The 19,203-nt window shown below is 65.5% G+C and overlaps 3 protein-coding genes across 3 annotated transcripts in view; 2 read left to right on the top strand and 1 right to left on the bottom strand.

Annotated features, from left to right (window-relative positions):
- The window catches only part of R3HDM2 (R3H domain containing 2), a 53,877-nt gene extending 53,498 nt beyond the window's left edge, over positions 1-379 (bottom strand). Inside the window, exon 1 of the mRNA XM_054183256.1 lies at positions 329-379. The gene's annotated coding sequence lies outside the window, so the exon portion shown is untranslated. The remainder of the gene's footprint in view (positions 1-328) is intronic.
- A 517-nt stretch (positions 380-896) lies between these two features.
- LOC128901345 (inhibin beta C chain-like) lies at positions 897-4,778 on the top strand. Its single transcript, XM_054183298.1, has 2 exons — positions 897-1,763; positions 3,400-4,778. Exons 1-2 carry the CDS (start codon positions 1,418-1,420, stop codon positions 4,140-4,142), a joined length of 1,089 nt encoding a protein of 362 aa, XP_054039273.1. The 5' UTR covers positions 897-1,417; the 3' UTR covers positions 4,143-4,778.
- Positions 4,779-11,434: 6,656 nt separating this feature from the next.
- LOC128901295 (inhibin beta E chain-like) lies at positions 11,435-13,342 on the top strand. The gene is made up of 2 exons (XM_054183193.1): positions 11,435-11,732; positions 12,582-13,342. Exons 1-2 carry the CDS (start codon positions 11,435-11,437, stop codon positions 13,340-13,342), a joined length of 1,059 nt encoding a protein of 352 aa, XP_054039168.1.
- The last annotated feature ends 5,861 nt before the right edge of the window (positions 13,343-19,203 follow it).

Raw genomic sequence — 19,203 nt, 5'->3', positions numbered from 1 at the left:
AGTTCCGGCGGCCCGCAGCGCCCGGAGATAGCGGAGACCCAGCCGGACACCGCCACCGAGCACTCCCCCGGGACGGGCAGGAGCCCCGGGGACACGCCGGAGCCGGGACCGCCGTCCCCGGCGGGTCGGGGGAGGGAGCGGGGACGACACGGCAGGCGGGTTCCCCACGGGCGGCGCGTCCCCCTCCGCCCCGGCCCGGCGGCACCGCCGGCGGCCCTGCCGGCCCCGAGCCCCAGTCCCGACCCGACCCGCCCCGCCCGCCGCAGGCCCCGGCCCCGACCCCAGCCCAACACCGCGCCCGGCCCCCGCCCCGGCGGCGCGCACTTACCGGGCCGAGCCGGGCCGGGCCGGGCCCTGCGCCGCGGGGCCGCCGCCGCCGCCGCCGCCACCACCCCGGGCCGGGCCGGGCCTGGGCCAGCGCGGGCCGCCCGGGCGGGGCGGCGGGGACGGCGGGCGGGCGGACGGGGGGACGGGGCGGGGGGGAGGGGGGGCGGCCGGAACGGGGAGAAAAAGGGAAAGGAACGGGGGGGAAAAAAAAAAAAAAAAAAAAAAAAAAAGGGAAAGAAGCGGCGGGCCCCTCCCCCGGCGGGCGTGCGCGCTGCGTCACTGCTCCGTGCGCGCTGCGTCACCATCCCGCGCCCGCCGCGCGCCCGTTGTCGTAGCAACCTGCCGGACGCGGCGCCGTGGGGGGCGGGCGGGACGTGGCAGCGCCCCCTGGCGGGGCGGAGGGCGCAGCGGGGACGCTCCCGCCGTGCGGGGGCGGAGCCACCCGAGGCCCCGCCTTCGGGAGGAGGGCGCGGGGGCGGGCCCGCCCGCCGCCGGGCTCCACCCCCCTCGGCCCCGCCCCCGGCGCGCAGCACGCGGGGTCCCGCCCCCGCCCCCGGGGTTTCCCCACCCCGGGGGTCCCGCCCCGGGGGGTCCCCACGGCGCCCCCCGCCGTCCCGGGAGCCCTCGCCGTACGCGGGGACCCACCTGCCTGGGCTCCCACCGCGGGGGTGGGCAGCGGGGTGGCCGCCCTTGGCCGGAGCGGGGCGTCCGGGGCCGACCCCCAGCCCTCGGGCAGCCCCTGCCGAACGGGCAGCTCCGGGCCGAGCCCCTGGAGCGGCGGCACCATCCGCCCGGGTCCCTCCTAACGCGGGGCGAGCTGTGCCGCGGCTGCCCCGTGCCCGGGAGAAGCTCCTGCGGGATCACAGGGGCGTTTATCTTGCCCGGGATCAGCCAATATTTGTGGCCACGTCAGGAGATCGGGCACTTCCTCGCTCTCTGCCCCTGCCGAGCCCAGCGCTGCCGTCCTGCCGCCGCGCTCTGCTCTCCCGGCGCCAGCGCTGCTGTCCCCCTTCGACTTCGGCTTATCCGACACTTGGAGGAACACTATTTGCTGAGACCCCGCCCCAGCTGTCACCTCCTGGCACCAGAGATGATACCCACGGTGGCCTTCCTGCTCCTGAGCCTTCTGAGGATGGCAGCTCCCAAGGGACAGTGGTGCCCGGCCTGCGGGCTGGCAGCCCTGGCCCCCACCACGCAGCGGGACGTCCTCATCGCGCTGGCAAAGCAGAGCATCCTCTCCAAGCTCCGCTTGCCGGACCGGCCCAACATCACCCAGCCCACGTCCAGGGGGGCTCTGCTGACCGCTCTCCGCAGGATGCGTGCGCAGCGCATGGACACGGCCCACCCCCCAGGGATGCCCCATGACGGTGGCATCCCACACCTGCATCCTGGGATGGGTGTGCAGGAATATGAGATCTTGAGCTTTGCTGAGTCAGGTCTGTACGGACCCCACGTCTGGTGGGCATGGTGGGATCGGCCCTGAGGTGGGGGGGCACGGAGGGAAGGAAGGTCTTGCCTGGGGGAAGGCGGTGAGAGGGTTCTCAGGGGCGTCACGCTCCTGCAAGCAATGCCAGGCAACGGACCAGGCCAGTGGGCACACTGCTGCTGGAATGAGTGGCAACGAGAGGCTTCATATCCAGAACCTTTGCATCCGTGTCCCGAGCTTACCCCAGCCAGCCCCTCCTCGCCACCGGCAGGGGAAAGCTCTGGGGCCCCTCTCATTTACTTATGGGACATGCTGGGGCAAGGGGGTGGGCGCAGGAGCAAAGATGGGACTGCTGTATCCTATGAACGTGTTGTCCGTTTCTGTTGAACCCTCCCCGCTTGTGGTAGAGGTGGACGGGTCAGATGGCCATGTTTTTCAAAACACGATTTTAAGCCTAGATTCCCCATCAGCTTGTGGTGCGTGGACTTAGGTCTCCACAGAATCACAGAATCGTAGGGTTGGAAGGGACCTCTGGAGATCATCTAGTCCAACCCCCCTGCCAGAGCAGGGTCACCCAGAGCAGGTTGCACAGGAACGCGTCCAGCGTCCAACTCCAAAGCCCATCTGCACCCCGCACTCAGTTGTGTCTCTGCTTCCTCCCCAAAGTGGTGGGATGCCACATTTCACTCCAGAATCAGCTGCATTCCTGGGAAAAGAGAGAGCTCCCCAAAGCGTTCTCAGGGGTCCTGACAAGTATCACTGGAAAAACGGGATCCTGCACCCCCCACTTCTCCCAGGCAAATGCAGCCTGCTTTGGAAAGAAGCAGAATCGCCACTCCGTCCCGCAGAGATCCTTCTGCACCGTCCCTGCCCAGCCCAAACTCCTGCCTGGTGAGGTGGGGGGGGCACACGCTCCCCTCACAGGCCTTTGTGTGGTTGGCGTGGCTGCTGGGGGATAGCAAGGGCTTGCCACGTCCTCGAAGACCTCTGGGAGCAATGCTCCACCGCCGTACATTGTGTTCCCAGACATGAGGACACTGTGGAGTCATCTCCTGGCTCGGTGGAGTGTCTGGTGGAAGCGGAAGAGCCGGCGTGAGCCATGGGGCTGAGCCCGTCCCTCACCCCGCTGCGGGGGGTTGTGTCCTCGCGGGCAGAGCTGCGCCACGGAGCCCAGCGCTGCTCTCGAGGTCCCCGTCAGCCCTTCCTTCGCCAGGAGGAGAGGCAGCTCTGCAGCCGCAGCAGCAGCAAGGGTGGGACATCCCGGAGCAACGTCAGGTGGTGGTTCCAGCCGTGGAAATTAGAGGGAATCGTGGAGGTGCAAATCTGCATGACTGCCTTAAATCCAAGGCTGGTTTACGCAGCCAGAGGACCTACTCCAAAATCCTCCGTCAGCTTCCCTGACAAGGGGGATGTCAGGCCAGAGGAGCCGTGTTGCTGCATTCAGCACGGGGCTCAGACGCGGCTGCTTTAGAGCGGCATAATGAGGAGCAGCAGCAGCACAGGGAAGCGGGGGGCCCTCGATACCTGTATGTACCGTGCCCTGCTGCCTGGTTTGTATATACCTCCCATTCGCTCCGGTGTCCCCCGACTGCAGGAAACCCCCTCCCCCCTCCACCTCCTGACTCTGCTTTCGGTTCTGTGCACAGGGTCCTCCACCTCCCGCGGCGTTCGCCTGCATTTCCACTTCAACCGGGAGCTGGCTGGGAGCACCGAGATCCTGCAAGCCACCCTCTACCTGTTCTGGGCAGTCCCCAGCCCCGGCACGCACCCTGTCACTGTGAGACTCTTGCAGCCAGACCCAACAGGGCTGAACACGACCGTGGCCAGCGAGACACGGCTGGAGGTGCAGAGGGCCGGCTGGGCCACGCTGGACGTGGGCCGAGCCGTCCAGAGCCTCTTCAGCCAAGGGAGCCAGAGGCTCACTGTGGAGCTGGAGGTGGCAGAGGACTGGGGGTCTCCCCTCCTGGCTGTCCACAGTGATTCCCACTGGCCGTTTGTGGCAGCCCAGGCCCGAGCCAGGACACCCCACCGGGTCCAGCGGCGTGGCATTGATTGCAGTGGGGACTCTCGGATGTGCTGCCGCAAGGAATTCTTCGTGGACTTCAAGGAGATCGGCTGGGAGGACTGGATCATCCAGCCGGAGGGATATCACATGAACTACTGCGCGGGGCTGTGCCCCCTGCACATGGCTGGCATCCCTGGCCTCGCTGCCTCCTTCCACACGGCTGTCCTCAACCTCATCAAAGCCAACAACGCGGACGCAGCCGTGGACTCCTGCTGCGTGCCCACGCAGCGTCGCCCCCTCTCTCTGCTCTACTACGACCGGGACAGCAACATCGTCAAGACCGACATCCCCGACATGATTGTCGATGCCTGCGGTTGTACTTGAGCGGCTGCCTGAGGAGGCGGGAGGGCAGGACCTGTGCCGCGCAGGGCTCTCCTCCTCCCGGCCCCTCTCTGGCAGCGCGAGACCTGGCAAACTGCTGAGAGACGGGAACCCTGCAGAGGTGTTTTCTCCTCCTGAGGTTGAAGCATCGAGGCTGATGCTGAACGTGCAAGTCCTCTCCTCCCTCACCTCCCACAGGGCTCTTTTCCCCCTTCAGATCTGCCCATGGATTCCTCTCTGCCCATGAGCCGTGGCCTCTAAGAGCGGCTCCTGATGGACACCAGACCCTTCTCCCCCCAGGACTCTGCAGAGCACAGTTCCCCCGGCAGCTCCGGGCAGCCCCGGCTCACCCTGCCGCTGGTCCCAGGCCAAGGCCAGGGTGCAGCCCTCAGTGCTGCAACACGAACACGTGCTCGTCAGGTAACGGGTCCCAGCAGCGGCCACCTCAGGCTGCTGGGGGAGGCAGAAGCTGAAAAGATGCCGGGGGGTGGCGAGGCCAGAGGGGAGAGGGCCATCCACAGGGCCCCACTCCTCAGCTGGACATGGTGTTGAGGGGGGTGAGGAAGGGGAAATAGATCCCAGTGGGAGGAAAGCATCTCCTTCTCCGCGCATCCCAGCTACTCGATATTCAATAAAAGACTCCCAGCTGTAGTGTGTGCACATGTACGTGTACACATACGTGTGCCCTGTCATTAGCCAGCACATCTTCTGCCTCTCCCCAAGGTGCAAGGTGGGGCTGTCTCTGCTAGGGCACATCCACCAAGATGGCACAGAACTGACCCACTCTGCCATGTGCAGCCATGTGCAGCCCCCTTCTAACCAACGACTTGGTTATAAAGCCCAGGCAGTGGTGGGGTTGGGCATCCATCACCAGGATGCGCCGTGCCCAAGGACCGCAGTGCTGCTGGCCCCCACAGCTCTCATGCTCTCTGCCCCTTGACTGCCTTTCCCAGGGGGATGCCGAACCCCTGACTTGTCTCAGCCAGATCCAGGGCATGGTATGGGAGCCCCCAGACACAGGGGGCTTGTGATACCCACCAGGGAAAGCACCATTTGTTGGTTGGGACAAATTTTCCATCCACCAAACCCATCTGTATTTGGCCATTGTTGTCCCAAAGTCAGCACAAAACCGAGCAGCTCTTCTCCCTTTTAAAGCGGACAGAGGGTGCCAGGCAAGACCGCCAAAGCCACGGCGCCCAGGCACCCCCCCTTGTCCGCAACCCCACGCCAGCTCCCTCACTGGGGCGCAGCCTCTCGGCATGTCTCTGGCCCGCGGCCCGGAGCACCTGCCCCCTTCGCTGCCCCTCGCCAGCCTGGCTGGCGGCAAAATGGGACATGTCAGTGCCGTGAGAGCTGGGGGCAAAGGGCGGCTCCGACACATCAGCCCCATTACGTAATCTCGAGTTAGGGTTTCTCCACCGCTTCCCACGTGCCCCCGATGTGTGAGGGCAGAGAAAGCAGGGAGAGGGTGCTGGGGGTGGGAAAGGGAGGCTCACGAAGGGAGCTCCTGGGGCGATCCCCCGAGGTGCGTGCAGCTGGCTGGGGTAGAGCTGCGTGACCACAGTCCTGTGGTCCACCCTGCAGGCACTGACGACCCTGCTCCAGAGGCTGGAGACTGAGCTGAACCGGGTGGGAAGAGGGTCGGTAGGGGGAGGAGGGTGGTGTCTGACCCTCTCCCCGTCTGGCTTGAAGGACAGCTTCGCATCTGCTGTCCCGCTCCAGGATCAGGCTGGGGTGGTCAGAGCCATGGGCAGCTCTGGCTGCAGCAGGGGCCAGGACGCTCATTGCCCCAGAGGACCTGTGACACCTTGAGCAGGGACGGAACAACCACTATCAGGAGACAGCCTTTGTCCACGCTGCGTGCGTCCTGAGGCAGGCACTCCCACCGAGCCCCGCGGGAGCGGGGACCTGCATCTCCCCGTCAGGTCGCAGCAGCCGCTGCGCTGAGATCCAGGCTTCCAGGCGCTGGTGCCTCCAAGACTCAGACCTGAATGGTTCCCGCTGACCCAGCTGCTGCACAGGCAGGATAGAAAACTCGGGGATCAATACTGTCTGGGACCCAAGGCCACTTGCGCAAACCTAAAGAGGATTTGGTGTTTGTTTTTTTCTGTTTTTTTTTTTTCTCTTCTTTTTCCAACACTTCTTTTCACTGTCTGTATTTATTGAACAAACAGCTTTTCTGGGGCCAGTGATGAGCTCTCGGCTGCAGCAGGCGTGGGCAGAAAGGAGCCGAGCGAGGGGCAGAGGGGCTGTTGGCTGGGCCCTGTGGCCCTACAGATGCCTCAGCTGGGGGGAGCACAAGCCCGACACCCTGAGCTGAGGCATCCGTAGGTGCCACAAGCCCTCAAGTGGGGCTGGGATGCCCCCGGTTCCCCTTCTCGGCCCCACAGCACTCCTGCCAGGCACTTCGCCCACTCCCCACGGAGCCCAGAGCAGAGCGGGGCTGGCTGCCTGTCGCCGCTGCCCAGCCCCTGGGGGGCACGGGGTGCCTGAAATGGCCCCCTCTCGCTCCCCAAACCCCAGCTCTGCCCTTTGCTGGGCTGCACATGTGCTCCCTGCACACCACAAGACACACAGCAGGCTCTGCCCACCAGCCCTGCAGACACTGCCCTTGCCCTCAGGCACAGTGATGGGGGACATCTCCCAGTCCAGACCTCCCTGGGCCTATGAGTTGTCACCGCGTTGCCTTCTGTCCCCCAGGCTGTGGTACAACCAGCCCAAGCTCCACAGGGCAGCTGCATCGCAATGGACATGAAGGTCCCGCTGATTCGGGCGCCTGGGGCAGCAGCAGCTCCTCCGGGAGGGGTCCCAGTCTCCGAGGCCCCTCCCTGTCCCTGGCGGTTTGAGATTAGGGCAGAACACATTGTCCTGGGGCTTTGCCAACCACCTGAAAATGTGCCTTCAGGTCACAGGTCCCGGGTGCTGCGACACGGGCTCTTCTCGCCACGCATGCGGCTTTGTCCCGCTCCCGTGGGAAAACAGGCTGTCTGGGTGCAGCCTGCGGCCCCTTCCCCGCTCGCAGCACGGGCAGAGGGTGACCAAGGGTTCAGGAATCCCACGGTGGCACTGCCACCTGGGGAACACCGCCGGGCGAGGAGGGTGCGGTCGAGGAAGGGTGATGCCCGAGAGCCCGGCACAGGCACAGCCCCAGCACGCACAAGGAGCTGCTCAGCCCCCCCAGTCGGTGGCCCAGGCAGGAGCTGTGTATTTATAGCCCTGACAAGCTGCACAGGGAAAAGCGACTACCTGGGCTTTACCACAGCCCTGGCCTATTTTGCAGGTCTGCTCCCTTGTCAGCAAAAGTGACCTCGGTGTAAGCATGAAGGTGGGAAAAGAGAGGGGATGAGGACTGCGTTCCCACTACGGTGTCCCCTCTCCCCCTGCTGTGACACCGCACTTCTGCTGGGGTCCTGCGGTCCCTCAGGGGCTTTGGGGGGGTGTCTCGGGCAGGCAATGCCCAGCTGCCCTTAGGTACCGCCGCGCTGGCGCTGGCCCTGGCGAGGAGCCCCCCCCGCAGCCCCCCAGCCTGGCCCAGCGCGGGCGATGCCATGCAGACAGCATGGCCCCGGCACTTGGGCTGTGCCAGATGTGACACGGGGAGGAACACGGGGCTCCACGAGGTGCCGTCCCCTCGGCCTCTGCCTCGGGAGGCGACAGCGACGTGCAGCTGCCGCCGGTGGCTCCTGGAAGGAGCTTTTGCCAGTATCAACAGATCCCGAATCCAAGGTCCAAGCGCGGCGTGCCAGGGTGTCCCTTGCCAGGGCCAGGCTCCCAGGGGAGGGGTGGGAATTCCTGAAAGCCCCCGGTGTTGCCTGGAAAAGCGTTAATTTTTAATTTTCAGGCTGGCGGGCAGCTTCCAGCCAGCAGCCCCCGGCTCGGAGGCACCCGGCGATCCGCGCCGGGCGTCCTCGGCCGGGCTGCTGCGAGGAGCCGGCCCCGCACCGCCGGCCCCGCTCGGCGCCCGTGCGGGGAGAGCCGGGCCCGGCGGCCCCGGGAGCGGCCTTGCCCCGTGCCGCCGGGCGGCGCCCGCGGGCCGCGAGAGGCGTCGCGTCTCGGAACAACGGCGGGGCCGGGCCGGGGGAGCGGGACGCAGCGGCGGGGCCGGGCCGGGGGCGGGCGCGGGGCAGCGGGCCGGGACGCGCCTTGCCCCTCTCGCCTCGGCGGGCGCCGGGGGCGGCAGCCCAGCCCGCTGCGGCCGGGCGAGGGGCGCGGGCGCCGCGAGGAGCGAGGCCGCCGGCCTCCCCTCCCGGGCCGTCAGCCCTGCTGCCCTTCCCGTGGCTGGACCCCGGCCCGCCCAGCCCCGCGCCTCCGGCCCTCTGCCCGCCTTGCCCCGGCCTCCCGCTCCGTGCCGGCCCCGGGGGTGCGGGCTGCCCTCCCCGGCACTGCCCCTGCCGAAGCCTCCGGCGCCGGCTCCAGCACTCGCTGCCCCGCCAGCCCTGCGCCCCCAGCCCGGGCTCCTCCGCTCTGCGGCCTCCGGCGCTTGCTCCAGGGAAGAGGGGCCTGCGAGGAGGAAGCTTTTCAGTGCCGGCGCCCGGCCCATGCCGTGGCCCCTGGGCGAGGGTCACAGCTGCCTTTGGCGCTTCCTCGGCTGCCAGCCGTGGCACTGCCACGCAGAAATGGGCGCTCTGGCGGGAGCCATGCTCAGGCGCTGGCGCGTGAGCTCTTGGGGGGGGTCCCTGCTTAACCCAGTCCATTGGCACCTCTAGGTCAGGTCATCAGGTGCCACGCTTGCCCCACTGGACACGAGGTCAGAGGCCCAGAAGCCATGTGTGCAGCAAGTGCTGGGCCTGGGGGGACCCGGGGGGGTATTTTGGTCAGGTCGGTCCCTGGGCTTTGCTTTCTGGGAACTGCTTAATCAACAACACACTTATGCAACGGGTGCAAGAACCACTCACAGCTCCGCGCTGACCCCTGGCCTAGATCTGGTGGGCCAGAGTGCACGGGGGGGCACGCAGCTGCGGTGCGAGGGGGCCGGCAGATCGGATGCTCTTGCTCAGCTGGAGGTGAAATGGGCATTCATGGCAGCAGCCGTAGGGTGCTGGCCAGTGCAGAGGGATTGAATCCCTTTGGGGAGACCCTGCTCCCTGGCCTGGAGAGGACAGTGGGTTAGAGAGTAATTCACCCTTTATGCCACAATTCTTTGCCTCCTGTTGCGTGCTGTGCCACAGCCCTGATCCTGGCTCTGTGAATCTGGCAGGGAAGGAGGAATTCAGGACGGCATCGTGCCTCAGTTCCCCTTTCCTGCATGTGTGGAGCTGTGGTGTGGCAGCTGGGACGTGGTGGTGACACAGAGGTTTGAACGACCCCCCTGGCCTGGCACCGGGGCCAGTGCCGCCCAGTGCTGCAGCCTGGGACTCCCTCCGTCTCGCTGCGTGTGGGGAGAGAGTCAGGCAGAGGGACCTGGTTCCTTCCACGGGTTGAAGGTGGGAGCAGCCCTGCCCTGTGAGGAATTTAACCTGCCCTGAGGGCCAGAAAGGAAACGCTCCACTTCCAGTATGGCATCATGGAATAAAAGGCAGGGGAATGGGCATGTGGTGCACATTTGAGCGTGTCCACAAACGGAGCATGTACCCAAATATTTGGGATGAGGGGCTGAATATGTATTTGCAGGGCAGTGTGCAGATGCGTATGTACCACTGAGCACCTGGGCAAGCGAGTGCGTGTGCTCTGTGAGCGAGCACAGTACTCGTGTACCTGGATGGAAGCGCCGTCCGCTCAGTCCTGCTGGTGCCAGGTGGTGCCGCCTGTGCGCTGCCCGCCGCCGGGGCTCCCCGGCCCTGTGGGAGCTGTGCTCCCAGGCCAGGCTGTGCCCACTCTTTCCTCCCTGTTGACATTCCTGGGCTATTCTGGGAGCTGCCAGCAGGCCCAGCCAGCTGAGAACTTCGCCCCTTGCACTATGGTTGCATCACCTCCGGTGGGTGCTTTTTCCCAGACAGCCCACTCTGTTTACACGTCACCTTGTGCTTGGCCAGAGGCAGGGGCTCTGTGTGGTCAAGACCTTGGAGTCAGTGCCGCACGGCACGGCGGGCACAGGACATTCCTGAAGGGCTGGCCGGGCTTCAGGTTCCCACTGCGCTCTGTGGGTTCCCTGCCCTGGCACAAGAGCACTGGGCTGTCCCACTCCGCCAACAGCATGGCACCTTGCACCACTTTTGGGAGATTTCTACAGGGCCCTGCCCTGGCTCAGGCCATATGCCCTGCTCTAAGCACAGCATCTGGGGCTAGGAACCTGAAGAACACCTTCAGCTTGATGTGACACTGGCTGCCACCTCATGAGCCCTCAGTACATACAAACATCCACTTTAATTTGTGGGGAGGTGGAAGCAATAGTATACATCTTCGCTGGCCCTGCCCAGCTCTGTCCTGGGGTGAGGCTGGACCACGCAGTCCAAAGGATGGGCTTAGACCGCCAAACTCATCACACGGTTGGAGTGACAAAAGCCCAGAGATGTGCACGGTCCCCAGGGAGCCACAGGGGTCACCCTGGAAACAGCCCCTCATCCCTGCTGGGTCCTCTGTCAGCGATAAACGAGATTGGCCCTGCTAGGACGACTCAGGGGGTGTCCGGGGGGCAATGCCCAGGCTGTGGGGGCAGGTCTGCGGGCTCCACGGGCAGGCACGTGAGGCCGGGATCCATCCGGCAGGCTGCTCAGGGATCGGTGCTCCTCCACCCGTCCAGGATTTGCCCCAGCCCTTGCTTCCTGCAGGTTTTGGACCATGCAGAGGAGCGCAGCACCCTCTGCCCCCGTGGGGGTGCCCGGCCGGGTCCCTCTGCCCCCCCGGGCAGATGCCAGGGTGAGCTGCGGGTCGGCAGAGCCTGCGTGCACACGCGTGTGCAAGCCCTTTGGGCACACACCGGCACGGACGGCTATTTGTGCACACCCGTAGGAAGCCTCCCGTGCACAGCCTCCCGTGTGCCCCCCCCGCTCGCGTCCGGCCCCCGCAGGCGGGTGCTCGGCTCCCGCGGAGGACCGTGCCCGGCCGGGGGACCCCTCCCACGGGGAACCCGACGGCCTCGCACGGAGCGGGCCGGGCGACGGAGCCCCACGGCTCGCCGAGCCCCTTCCCCCGGACAGCGGGGGCGCCGTCCGCCACCTGCCCCGGCCGAGGAGGCGTGGGGGGGGGGCTAATCCCGGTAATCCCCCGCCCCGGCCGCGGCCCGACGGGACGGGACAGGCAGGTGAGCCGGCCAATGGCGGGGGGGCGCCGGGCCCGCCCCCGGCCGCAGGTGCCCAAAGCGGGCGGGCCGCGCCGCGCCACTCCCGGTGCCGGCCCGGTCCGTCCCGTCGGCGCGGATGGCGGCGCGAGGCGCGGGCCCGTGGCTGCTGCTGGCGGCGGTGCTGTGCGCGGCGGCGGAGCCGCGCTGCCCGTCGTGCGCGGCGGGCGCGGAGCGGCGGCTGCTGGAGGAGGCGGCCAAGCGGCAGCTGCTGGAGAAGCTGCGGCTCCGGGAGCGGCCGAGGCTCGCCCACGCCGTGCCCCGCGCCGCCGTGGCCCGCGCCCTGCGGCGGCTGCAGGCGGGCGGCGCCCGCCGGGGCCCCGACGACGAGGAGGAGGAGGAGCGGGGCTACGAGATCATCAGCTTCGCGGAGCCAGGTGCGTGCGCGGCGGCCGGGCGCGACCCCCCGTGGTCGCCCACGCGGCCCCCGAGGGCCGGGGCCCCCCGAGGTGGCTCGGGCGAGGCGGGCTGCGCCCGGTGCCGGGCTGCGGGAGAGCCCGGGGCAGCCCCTGCCGGGCCGGCCCGAGGGGCAGGGTCTCATCGCTCGGGCTGGTGGGGACCCGCGAGGATGTGCAGCCCCTGAGCCTCGGGGTGCTGTCGCACGGCTGGGGCCGGGGTCCTGACCATCCGCCTCCCGGCAGCGGGCTGAGGGTGTCTGGGGCCACGCAGGCTGTGATTAAATCATTCGTTAGTGCACCTGCTGTGCACTGGTCACCTCCCAGCACTGCTCATGCAGGAAGGCTCAGCCTGGGAGAAGGAGAGATGGCCCTTCTGTTGCTCCTGCATTGGCCGCTTGGGACCCTCCCCCCGAAGTGCTGCAATGCCTGTCCCCTTCCCGAAGGATGGGGGCAGCCCAGGCTGCCTGGGACTCCCAGTAGTTGGACTTGGGAGCTGCAAGCACTAACCTGGGGGAGTGGGAAACACTATCCAGCCTTGTGCTGTGCAGCAAAGGAGAAGGGGCAGTGAGAGCAGGTGCCCCCTGCCCCCCCTCTGCCTGTTGTGCCCGGCAGGGTGGGACAATTCCTTATTCCAACACCATCCCCTCTGGGTAGCATTCCCAAGGAAGGGAGGGGGACAAACTGGGGGCCCTGTGGAGAGAGAGGAGTTTTTGAGTCTTTCCCAAGGAGGAGCTGAAAGAGAGCGGCCTCGGTGTGCAGGATGCTGGTGCAGCCTTACCCTCCCTCGCGTTCTGCAGCATTCACCTCCTCATCCCTTTCTCCCCTCAGAGCCCACGTCTCCCTCTGGCTTGGGGCTGCAGTTCCAGTTCAGCCGTACGCAAGACCAGGACGTTCACATCCTGCAGGCTCAGCTTTGGCTCTACCTTCGAGTTCCCCGGGACCTGGTAGCCAGCCTCACCCTGAGGATCTTCCTTGCTGGTGGGGAAGGTGATTTGGTGGGGGGCAATCGCACGCTGCTGAGCGAGAGGCGACTGAGTGCTAAGGGCAGTGGCTGGCGCGCCTTCACCCTCATGCCTGCCCTGCAGAGTTTCTTTGGGGGAGAGCGCAGGACCCTGCGGCTGGAACTGGAAAGCCGCGGGAATGGGGGTGATATAATGGCAATAGTCAATGCCAGCCGGTCCCACCAGCCCTTTCTGGTGGCCAAGGCAAAGGTGCGGGAGCCGGGACACCACGTGGCCAAGCGCAGCCTTCGCTGCAGCCAGAACTCCAACCTCTGCTGCCGCAAGGACTACTATGTGGATTTCCGCGACATCGGTTGGAACGACTGGATCATTAAGCCTGAGGGCTACCAGATAAACTACTGTGTGGGCCAGTGCCCTCTACATGTGGCAGGCAGCCCTGGGATGGCCTCTTCTTTCCACACAGCTGTATTCAACCTTGTCAAAGCTAACAACATCCAGGCATCGGGGCACTCTTGCTGCGTGCCCACGCGACGCCGGCCACTCTCTGTCCTCTACTTCGATCGCAATAGCAACATCGTCAAGACTGACATCCCTGACATGATTGTTGATGCCTGTGGCTGTAGCTAGGGCTGGGGGAGCCGTGCTGGGTACCCCCCTTCCCCAGGACTGTCTCTCTGGTGGGGGGGCGGGGGGGAGAGCTCCCTTGGGCTGGAGTCAGACTGTGGTGCAATGGACCCCTTGGGAGGGAGGGAGAAGGGTGTTGTCGGGGGAGCAGGGGATGTCTCCAGAGAGCACTTGGGGTAGGGGTCTCTGGGGACAAGTAGGACAGAGCCAAGGCCACATTAGGCTGCTTGGGTCTGAGCTGCGGGTGGCTGGTGACTCCGGGCGTCCCTGCCCTCGCTGGCAGCATCCCCCTGGTCCCAAGCTGATCCCGCATTTCTGGTCATTGTGTTCCCCTCTGTGTGGGGTGAGGGGGCCCTGCTGTGCTCACATCCAGAGTGTCTGGTGACACTTTGGGACTCAGCCTCCTTGAGAGCAGAGTGGAACGCAGGAACGGGGCTGTTTCCCCCAAGTGGGGAAACTGGAGGACAAGAGGCAGTCCTGCTTTTCTCCCCTACTGCTACAAATCTTCCTGCACCAAAGTTGGGCCGCTTGTTGGGAACAGGTGGAATGAGGCAGAAATAACAGACCTGGAAGACGAGGATGAAGGGTATGACTTTGTCAAGAACCCCAAAACTGCAATGACTAGACACGGCCCTCTGCTCCCAGGAGGGCATGGAACTGCGAGGGATGGCCTTGCTTTGTGGCCAGGTCCTGTGTATTTCTCCTGTCATTTCCCTGGGTTTTGTGCTTTTCTTCCCTTCTTCCCATCCCACCAGTCAGGTCTCTTCCAGCCCAGTGCCTCCTTACAAGGCGGTCTAACTCAGACTTTGCCTTTAAGACTATACTAAAGGTACAGATTTTCTTTGTACTTCTAGTTTTGCAGCTATTACTACTTCTACAGTAGAGGTTTATGTAGCTGTTGGGACTCCCTGGTGCTCCGTTCTGTCTTCCCACCTCTCTGAAGATCCCACTCTGCCTTTGCCTTCCTGATACCCATGTACGCAATGCACCCATGCAGCCTCTGCTTTTAATTTATTTTAATACCTTGGTGCGGCTTCCCCAATAAATGGGTGGAAATGCAACATCCAGGCTCTGACTGCTTTTTTTCCTTGCATGAATGGGGTGGGGGGGATACGGTCCTGCGTGGCTGGAAGGTCCTACTCCTGGCCCGGGCCCCTCAGGCTCTGGCTGGGTTCTGGGGCTGGAGCATGTCAGTAGGTGCCAGCCATTAGCCGCTGTGGCCAGCACTGCTGGCCTGGGAGGTGAGGGGAGCTGTCGGTGCTTCTGCGGCTCCCTGGTTGCCACGGGGTGTTGCACACCGAGACCCTGTACAAGCAGGGCTATGCGGGGGGCTCTTCCTTGGGGATGGGGGACCCAGGGATAGGGCAGGGACCGTGAATTGGTACCACCTCACCCGGGGCTGGAGAGGGGTGGCCTGTAATGTGAGCATCAAAGCAGCTGCTGGAGGGTGTAGCCTAAGCTGAGGATGCTGTTCTTCTCCTGGATCAGTCCTGAACAGAGCTCAAAATACTGCAGCTCTGGAGATTTGGTCCCAGCGGGGTGACCTCAAGCCGCAGCTCACCCCCAAATGCTGTGCCCCCAGTGCAAATACCAGAGATTGTGCCCAGTCTCCTCTCGTATGCTGCCCTAAGCACCACCCAACGACGCCAGCGTCAACCCCATAGTACCCAGTTGTAAAGCCTGGCAGTGCACAAGCTGGTGGATGATGGGGAGTCTCCTGCATAGTTTGGGGTGGGATGCTTCTGGAGTGGGAAGCAATGCCCCCTGCTCATCCTTCTGGGATCCCACATGGCTGGCCTGGGTCCCTGTTGCGCAAGCGCCTGCTCAAAGCTCAGTTTGGGGCTGTTTTATCTGGGGACAAACCCACTTGCTTTCCCAGCTTGGCCCTGTGCTGCACCCTGCAAGTGGCCAAAGGGCAGCTTTCATCAGCCAGCCGCAGCGGGCATCCCCCCAGGCTGCAGGGGCGGCATGGCCATGGCCCACGCTTCCACCTGTGGGGAAAAGCCGACTGCACCTGCAGGATGCCTTGGCCTTCCGGGCGCTCTCACGGCTGCAGCACGTGTGTTGCTGGCACCACGGGGCACCGTGTCGGTGCCCCCAGGAGTGTGTGTGCCAAACACATGCTGAGAGTTGTGGGCGTGCATTGCAGGTAAATGCATGGAGATGTGCACGGTGTTTTCATAGTCTCCCTGCTCCCTCCCCGTATCGGCACTCTCGGCGGGGGGTGAGGCATCCCACAAAGATACCAGATAGCGGGTTTCCCTTTGCCAGCAGCACAGCGTCTTCCCTGTGGCAGTGAACGTGTGTTTCCAGGGGGAGGGAGGGGGTTGTCCACACGCGTGTGCGTGATGTGCTGACTCACTGACACACTGACACGCTGACCCACCAGCCCCTGGCCGAGATGCTGAGTTGGCTGTCGTGGTACCATTAAGTCTTTAATCTGGGTGATCATCTGGCCCTGCTCTGAGCTGCTTTAACTTTCCTAAACAGGAGGCCAAGATTAACCATGGGGCGGGGGACGTGGCAGGGTTGGGGGTCTGGTGGTTGAGAGCTGCTGGAGGGGGGCTGCCCAAGTGTTTTGTCCATGCAGGAGGCTCAAAGCTGGTGGCAAAACAGACCTGGGCCTGTCTGGCCATGCGGTGGCCCCTTGGGAAGAGGCAGGTGGTCTTGGGGCAAGTGCCCGGGCCCCGGGGAAGGGGACCTGGCGGGGCCATGGCAGAGTGGGCAGCAGGGCTGGCCCCCCACGGTGCCCAGTGCCCGGGCGGGCCTTTCCTGGCAGCTTAGTCAGGGTCACACTCAGCTCAGGAGTAAATCTGCTGAGCCGCTTACGCCTATTACGAAACGGGGATGTGGGCAACCCCTCTCACCTGCGCCCACCACCTTGTCCCTGCCTCAGGGCTGGTGCTGCGGGACTCGATCCCCTGCAGCGGTCTGGGGGCACCCTGGGACACGGCTAGCTGTTCTGCCCTCGGGCCAGAGGAAGGGGGAATCTCTGCAGGCATTGCCCCCCCGGCGTGTGCCAGGGCCTCCCTTGGGGGGCAGAGACACCCCTCCACACCCCGTGCTGTGTTGGGGGTGGCTGGCAGCGAAAGGAACTGATCTCAGGCTGGGACAGCAGGGAGGGAAACTGAGGCAGGGAGCAGCCTTTTGCAGGCCGTGGCTGGGAGCTGAGGTGTCTCCTGAAATCTCTCTCATACTGTAATCCCCACATCGTCCCTCTGCTCTGGGGGTCCCATGCGGTCAGTGGAGAGAGCGTTCCCCAGGGTCGTGGCATGGGTCGTGCCGTAAAGCTGCTGCTGGGGTGCACTGGACACCTGCGGTGCGTGATGACACACAGGGGCACCGGGAGGACAGGCTAATGCCAAGGAAGGCAGAGTGCCTACGGCGGGGGTAATCCTGCTAAGAGGCTCTGAGGTCAGGCTGGGTGCGTGGCACGGCTCCCATCCCCTTTGAGGCTCACACTGGGCTCGGGCAGCGTCGTCCCCGAGAGCAGGATGGAGCTGGTGGGAGCTGGGAGCAGCTGAGCGCTGGGGCAGGGCGCGAATGCGCACGCCCCCACGAAAAGCGAGTCTGGGGTCACCTGGGGAGCTGAGTATGCAAAAAATGGGGCACACGCTCCCTCCGAGCAGGCTCTCCTCTGGCAGGAGCCCCCAGGAACAGCCTTTTGCCAAGCCCTGCTCCTGGCCCAGCCCCACTCCAGCCCTGGCGGTCCCACTGCCCTGCCTGCTCTGGGATGCAAGGCTCCGTGAGGCCACCAGCGTGGGCCCAGGGCTCCCGTGTGGGCTGTCCAGGCAGGGGGGTCGTAGCTTCGGACTCACTTTCCCAGCAGTCAGGGAGCGGGGATGAGACAAAACGGGGCAGGGGCAGAGCTGCAGGCAAGAGCAGGGTCCCCAGGCCTAAGCAGGTCTTGGGGAGGTCATCCTGCCTCCCCACTGTGCCCTGCTGGCATGGACACACGCTGTCACGTTCCGGCTAGGGACAGGTGGGCAAAGGCCACTTTCCCTGAAATAGCTGCTTGCACCCAGGGCCAGCCTGGCTCTTCCCCTACATTTAGTCGCTGTGGCACAGGGGGGACTCACCTTCGTTGTAAAAACAAACAACAAGGAAAAGCGCTGCCGGGTGAGGAATTCATTTCCTCTACCCCCTGCCTCCCCTCCCCGGTCCCTGGAGCTCCCAGGCTGCTTTTCCCGCTCTCGCTCAGACACGTTCTCTCCTGCCTCCCTGGGTGCGGGTACCACCATTGCCCTGCTTTCCCTTCACGCGTGCCAGGACCTGGCTACCTGCAGACCCTGTGAGCTGGATGAGGCCGGGCTGTTTCAGGGAAAGGGGGCTGGCTGTTCAGACTGTTTCAGGCACACGATTCCTTTGGGGAAGGGAGCAGAACACTCTGCAATCTGCTTCCGGAGCTGCTACCGCCCCAGGTCTCTGCTGTGCAGTGACACCAAACGCCACGTGGAACTTGCTTTTGCCCCCAATGGGGAGGTACAGCTGTGGTGGCAGCTGTGGGCCACCAGGCTGCACGCGAATGACAGTCACCGTCAGGCTCCTGAGATGGTCTCGGGCCCCGCGGTGCATGTTACCCTCATCCCCTCCACCGCTGGCAGCCCTGGAGCAGTTGATGCAGCGGAGAAACACCGGAGTGGTGAGCAGGAGGCAGAGCTGCAGGCACCGCTGCCACACTGGGACATGGCTGGCAGAACTGCCGGGACAGCAGTCAGGCTATGGGCCATGAGGCAAGTGGCCAGGGCAGCTTTTGGAGCAGGAGAAGGATTTTTGAGCCACAGACATCGCGGCCGAACAAGGAGGCACCTGGGAGACAGGATCAGGGCAGCCCCAGGAGGATTGCTGGACGCCTCAGCAGCTTGCAGGAAGGGGAGGCAGGAGGATCTCCAGGTGGAAATGAGGGGGTCATATCCTTCAGCAGCTGAATGGGGTCACCTGCAGGGGTGGGAGGGTTGGTTTGAGGGAAGGGGAGAGGTTGTAGAGCATGCCCACTGGGGGCAAGATCACCTTAGGGACAGGGCCTGCACCCAGCCCCTCTGGTTCTTCGGGCAGGTGCACAGGGTGCAGCTGCCCCCGGGAGACGGGCCCGGTGCTCGCCTCCACCCAGCAGCCCCGTTGCAGCGGGACCCTGGTGGGCAGGGGGGCGCCGGGGCACTGCAGGCCCAGGAGCGCCCAAGCTCCGGCCTCACAAAGCCGGTGACGATGGATGCGCGTCCCCGGCTGGAGGAAGAGCCCGCTGGCCCGCTTGCCCCAGCCCCGCACCCTCCCCAGGCCCTGCTGCGCCAACCCGGGGGCCTGGGACCCCCCGCTCTCCATCTCCCTCTCGAGGGGGTGGCGCCCCAAATCCTGCTCCCTCCCCACCGTTTCAAGGCGGGGTGATGTGAAAACAGCGACGTCCCCGCGGCGCTGGGGAGCGGCCCCACCGCACACCGGGACCGGGCCGGCGCCCGCGGGGGCCGGCGAGCAGGCGGCTCCGCCCGTCGCCACCAGGGGCCGCTGCCCCGCGGTCCGCCGTGCCCGCCCGGGCGACCGGCCCCGTACCTCCCCCCGCCCCGGCACGGGGTGCCTGGCGGCTTGGCCGGGGACCTCACGGGGTGTTGGGGTGAGGGGGGCTCTGGGCGCCCCGGGGGGCGGCCGAGGTGATGCGCGGTCCCAGCGGCCGGCGCTCCTCCGCCCGGCTGCGCTGCCGCCGCCGCCGCCGCCGCGGTGCCCCGGGGGGAGGTGGGGACCCGCGGCACGTTCCTGCTCAGGATCCTGCCCTGCGGCGTCCCTGCCGCGAGCTCTGCCAGCCCGCAGTGGCTACTGCAGGCCACGGACAATGCGCAGAGTTTCGTGACGGTCGCGATCCCCCCACGCCACTG

The sequence above is a fragment of the Rissa tridactyla genome, chromosome 24 (genome assembly GCF_028500815.1).
Source record: "Rissa tridactyla isolate bRisTri1 chromosome 24, bRisTri1.patW.cur.20221130, whole genome shotgun sequence".
In the NCBI taxonomy this organism is placed as follows: domain Eukaryota; kingdom Metazoa; phylum Chordata; class Aves; order Charadriiformes; family Laridae; genus Rissa; species Rissa tridactyla.
The sequence above is the reverse complement of the archived record's forward strand: the minus strand, read 5'-3'. Positions and strand labels throughout refer to the sequence as shown.

Excerpts from the sequence above, each read along its gene's own strand:
- LOC128901345 (XM_054183298.1), top strand. The coding sequence starts at position 1,418 with ATGATACCCACGGTGGCCTTCCTGCTCCTGAGCCTTCTGAGGATGGCA. Across the intron at positions 1,764-3,399 it reads CTTGAGCTTTGCTGAGTCAG|GGTCCTCCACCTCCCGCGGC; the intron begins GTCTGTACGGAC and ends TTCTGTGCACAG.
- LOC128901295 (XM_054183193.1), top strand. The coding sequence starts at position 11,435 with ATGGCGGCGCGAGGCGCGGGCCCGTGGCTGCTGCTGGCGGCGGTGCTG. Across the intron at positions 11,733-12,581 it reads CATCAGCTTCGCGGAGCCAG|AGCCCACGTCTCCCTCTGGC; the intron begins GTGCGTGCGCGG and ends TTCTCCCCTCAG.